The 4692-nt window shown below is 70.8% G+C and overlaps 2 protein-coding genes across 2 annotated transcripts in view; both read left to right on the top strand.

Moving 5' to 3' along the window:
* Positions 1-13: 13 nt before the first annotated feature.
* H696_01184 (hypothetical protein) lies at positions 14-3667 on the top strand. The gene is made up of 2 exons (XM_009495069.1): positions 14-522; positions 709-3667. The coding sequence occupies exons 1-2, from the start codon at positions 24-26 to the stop codon at positions 3636-3638; spliced, it is 3429 nt and encodes a 1142-aa protein (XP_009493344.1). The 5' UTR covers positions 14-23; the 3' UTR covers positions 3639-3667.
* Positions 3668-4165: 498 nt separating this feature from the next.
* The window catches only part of H696_01183 (hypothetical protein), a gene marked incomplete at both ends in the record, with an annotated part of 4920 nt that continues 4393 nt past the window's right edge, over positions 4166-4692 (top strand). Inside the window, 2 exons of the mRNA XM_009495068.1 lie at positions 4166-4173; positions 4356-4453. Of these exons, the coding sequence (XP_009493343.1) occupies positions 4166-4173; positions 4356-4453 (106 nt within the window). The remainder of the gene's footprint in view (positions 4174-4355; positions 4454-4692) is intronic.

Below are 4692 nucleotides of genomic sequence, written 5' to 3'. Positions count from 1 at the left end.
CCCCCTGGCGCATCATACATCGAATGTCATCCGCGGCGGTGTCCGACTGGCCAGCTGGCGGCCGCAGCGCCGGGTTTGCCCTCTCGCCGGACCCGGCAGCGCCGTCCTGCAGCTCGGATAGCGACTCCAGCCTGGGCGATGGGCATCTCATATCGCCGGCAACCCCGCATGCCTCGTCTGCCTCGTCCAGCTCCTCCTCGATCGATCTCCTGGGGGCTCCCTTCTCGGAGGTGGTCAACACCGGCGTCGATGCGGTGAACATCCTCCAGACCCACCTCAGCCGGCCGTCCAGCGACTGGGTGACCGTCGACCAGGACCAGCGCCGGCGAAAGAAGCGCTCCTCCGGGCGCCCCTGGGTCCAGGTGTCCATGACCACCGGGCTCAATGGCCAGACCTCGCCACTGGGTGTCATCCGGGGCTTCTGCGAGATCACATCCACCGCTGGCTTTGACTTTGACCCGGGGGACGTGTCGCCGATGGCCCTCTGGGCTTCCTCCATCACGCCGGAATGCCGGGAGATGTGTGCGTGCCCCTGCCAGCAGGCGGCCTCCGCCTGCCCGGGACCGCCTTTTCCGATGGGGCTCAGGAATTGGGGCTGCCTGTGTCGCCTCGTTCCGCGCGCGCTCTCTCCCCCCGGCCCTCCCCGATCCGCCTTTCTGACCCCCATGCCCAATCCACCTCCCCCCCCTCTCGCCTTGTGTGTCACAGGGGACGGGCTCTTTGGCTCCGGCAATGTCCTGTCCCTGTTGAATGCCCCGCGGCCGGTGTGTGAAACAAATGGCACCCTGCCGGTGTTGCTGGTGTACGCCAGCACGGCCCCCATCCGGTTGGTGGCCGTCCGGGACTTCATCCTGTCGATTGGCTCGCGCTTCCAGGGAGCGTCGCTCCTGTCGTCGGCCGCGTCGCTGAACACAACCGCGGCCGATTCCGCATCGAAGAATGTCCGCGCCACGGCTCGGGTGTTTGGCTGGCACTTTGAGCCGGTCTTCCAGCAGCCCGACGGGGAGCGCGCCGATGGTGACACCCCTGGCCCCCTGCCCCCGGCCGATGGCACCTCGGGTGGCGTGTGCCCGGTGACGCACTTGGCCGGGGCGCGGATTACCCTGCTGATGGACATCAGCACCCTGGGCGGCTACCTGCCCGATCGGGTGGCCTCCCTGGCGGTGGCCAGCATGCCGGTGGCGGCCTCCGGGCTGGCTTGGTATTGCGCCGCCGGGCCGGGAGCCCCGGCGGCTGTGGTCGGCATCCGGGGGCTGATCTCCTCGCAGCCGGTCCTTGGCCGTTCGGCCATCGACTTTGACGAGCCCACTGGTCGTCTGTCTGGCCGGTGGTCCCTGCTGGATGGGTATTCGGCCGGCGAGCTCCGGGTGTGGTGTCCTCGGCGACGCTACCAGCATGGCGTGCGCATCACCCTGCGTTCGAGCGTTCGCTGGCCGGCCGACGCCGGGCCCCAGGGCCGGCCGAGGGTGCGCCTGGACCAGGGCGGGGCCTTGGTGCTGCTCTTGCCGCTTGCCTGGCCGGTGACCACGCCTCCGCTGCAGGGGCTGCCTGCCGGCACGTCCCGACCGGAGTGGATCCTGACCGTGGAGCCGGCCGCTCGGCCGGCCAATCCCCATGCTCGGCCCCCACATCCGGTGGTCTTCTTCAATGACCGGCAAGTGGCCATCCTCGGCCAGGGCCCGGGCGCCGAGCCGCCAGTTCCATCGCGTCTGGGCGCCGGGCCGGAGGCCATCCATCTGGCCGCTCGGGGGTCCTGCTTTTGGCCACTGCTCCGGCCATCGGTCGAGGCGGCTGTCAGGGCCGAAGCCCGAGCGGCGGCCAAGGCGAAGGCCGCCGCCGAGACCGAGGCCAAGGTCAAGCCCCCCCAGGCCGGAGCCCATGACGCCGGTGCCCCGGCCCGGGCTCCGGCCCCGGTGTTTGACCCGGTCCATGACGTGCCGGTCGGCGCCCATCCCCATGCGCGGCTCTGTGCGGATGCCTGCCAGCGGTTTTTGGACTTGCTGCGCGAGCCGGAGCCCGATGGGCCCGGTGCTCAGACCGGGTCCTGGGCACTGGTGGACACCTTCCAGGGCCTGCGGGTGAGCCGATTCACGGGCCCGGTGGGCCCGGCCTCGCTGGGGCTCTTCCGGTCGAGTATTTTGCTGGAAACCCCCAGCCGAATGCCTGGCGCCTCTCAGGCCGACCAATTGACCGGCGGGCCCTGGTCCGAGGCATTGGCGCGTGCCGGTCGCCTGGCTCTCGGGGCCGCCCCGCCGGGGGCCGCCCAGTTCCTGACAGCCGCCGAGCATTCCACCGAGCGCGGGGTCTGGGATGCCGGGCTCTTTGCTTCGGGGGCCATCCTCCCGCCGGAGCTTGACCAGCGCACCGTTTTGGCTTCGGGCTCCAGCCAATCCATGATGCTGGTCAGTGGGCGGGAGTTTGTCCTGGCCTCGCGGCGGTGGTGCATCGACCATCCGGCTGGCGAGCAGACCTCCCCCTCCACGGTCGGGGAGTCTCCCTTCGGTGCTGGCCCGGCGGGATCGCGCCTGGATCGGACACTGCTGCATGTGGGCACGTCGGTGGACGATCCGGCCCGGGCGCCGCCGCGGCCGGGGCTTGTCCGTGGACGGATGGCCCTGGCGGCCTGGCGGCTGGATGAATTCCGGCACCCGGAGTCCGGGGCCCTGCTTGGACTGGGGATCACGTACATGGTGGAAATTGACCCCGGTGGCAAGTTGCCGCGGGCCATTGCCCAGCGTGTGGCGCAGGATGCGCCGCGCGCTGTGACCCGGGTGATCGAGCACTTGGCGCGGTTCGGGGCGCCAGTGGCCCCGGCCGACGGCGGAGACGGCCGGCTCCGGGCGCACTCCGATTGGGGGCCGGCCGATCGGCCTGACCGGGATCTGGCCGGAGGCTCGAAGTCCGGCAGTGCCCTCTTCGCCGCCGAGTGCGGCGGCCGGCAGGGCGTCCTGGATGTGGCCTTCTGCCCGCGGCGCTTCCGGGCCGGGGTCCTGGTGCGTGCCGGGTCCGGGGTGTCTCAGGTCCTGGTGGACCACGCACGCTGCGAATTGCGTCTGGTCAATGGCGCCCCGGGCGAGCCCATGGGCCGGGTGGTCATTTGCCAGGCGTCACCGGCGGATCTCGCCAGTGCCGGAGTGGCTATCGGCTCGGTTGCCGGCGGCCCCGGGGTGCCGGTCATCTTCAACCACCAGCCCGCCATCGAGGGGCGTCTTGACAGTCCCTTCTCACTGGCGGCCGCCGAGCCCGCGGCCCCCGGGGCCGAGCCCGGCAAGGAGCAGCCCCGGCAGCCGGGCGAGGCCGGCCCCGGGTCCGGGTCCGGGTCTGGCCCGGGGCCCGGCTGCGGCCGGATGCCCTCCCACCGCCCGGGGCCGGCGGGCCCCTGTCCCCCGCTGCCGGGAGGCATGGCGGAGTCGTGTGCCGCGACGGCGATGGCCACCGCCGCTGCCGCGGCCGCGGCCACTGCGCGGGCCCCCCCGCATGCTCCTTTGACCGCCGACGAGATCCTGCTGAATGCGGCGGTGGCCATCTCGCGCGGCATCCCGGCCCATTCGACCGAGGAGCGGAATTTCGGCTTGGCCTTCCTTGTGGCCGCACCGGTGGTGGCCATTGCGTTGGCATGCACCACCAGCCTCCTCTGATCACGTCCTTATAGAATGCTGTTTGGGGATCATGTAGGGGACCGCCCCTGGGCGTGGGACCTTGGGGGACTGCTGTTCTGGAGGGGTTCTAGGATTCCACCCTGAGGTCGCATGCGCGCCATTATTCTGGAGCGAGGGCCAAATGGGGGGGGGGGGGGGCGGAGGAGCTTCGGGACCCCGGCTCACTGCTGGACTCGCCTTCCATCTTGCTGTGCATTGGGGAGTGCTGGCATGTACACGCGGGCGGGCGGGCGGGCGAGGGGGGCAACCATGTGGAGGCGAGAAATGCGGTCAAAAAAACCGAGCGAGCAAGGGTAAAGGCCGGGTCAAGGAAGGTACCGCAACCATGGGCAGGCGGCGGCATGGAGGGGCGTGCGAGTGTGACCCCCCCCCCCGCCCTGGGTGGCGGAGAAACCGGGCTCTTTTGGGTGTCCTGGCGGAGGCGCGCATGTGCCCGGCAAGGGCGTGCAGCGTGGGCCATGGGTGGGTCCCCGCACGGACTGGGCGCGTCTCGCGCAGCCTGACACATGGGAACGTGTGTGTGTGTGTGTGTGTGTGTGTGTGTGTGTGTGTGTGTGTGTTCGAACGCGCACTGGTGTGCTGGGGGCGGGGGCAGCGCGGGGGGCGGAGATGTGCCATGTGTGTTCTACCTACCGCCCCCCGCCCCCCCCCCCCCCCCCCCCCCCCCCCCCCCGTGCTCTCCTCGGGCCCATCCAGGGGCGGGGACACAGAGCATGGGGCGCAGGATCTCCCTGCCCTCCTGCGGCCCCACCTGGGCAACGCCGTCAATCCTGCGGCTGGGCGTCCCTCGTGGCGTGCGGGGCCGGGCTTTTCCAGGATCCGTTGCGTCACCCCGGGAGGCCATGCCGGCCGGCCCGATCAGAACACCTACTGAGAGCGCGCGGCTCACTTCCCCTTCTCCCCTTGCACCTTTGCCCCTCCCTCCCCCCGCAGCTCGCCCTATGTTTATTCCCCTTCCCTAGACGCAGATCATCCCCATCCGACGGGACGCGAACCTTTCGTTTCCCCCCTTTCCCTTCCCCTTCCCTTCCCC

The sequence above is a fragment of the Fonticula alba genome, assembly GCF_000388065.1.
Source record: "Fonticula alba strain ATCC 38817 unplaced genomic scaffold supercont2.2, whole genome shotgun sequence".
Taxonomy (NCBI): domain Eukaryota; order Rotosphaerida; family Fonticulaceae; genus Fonticula; species Fonticula alba.
The sequence above is the reverse complement of the archived record's forward strand: the minus strand, read 5'-3'. Positions and strand labels throughout refer to the sequence as shown.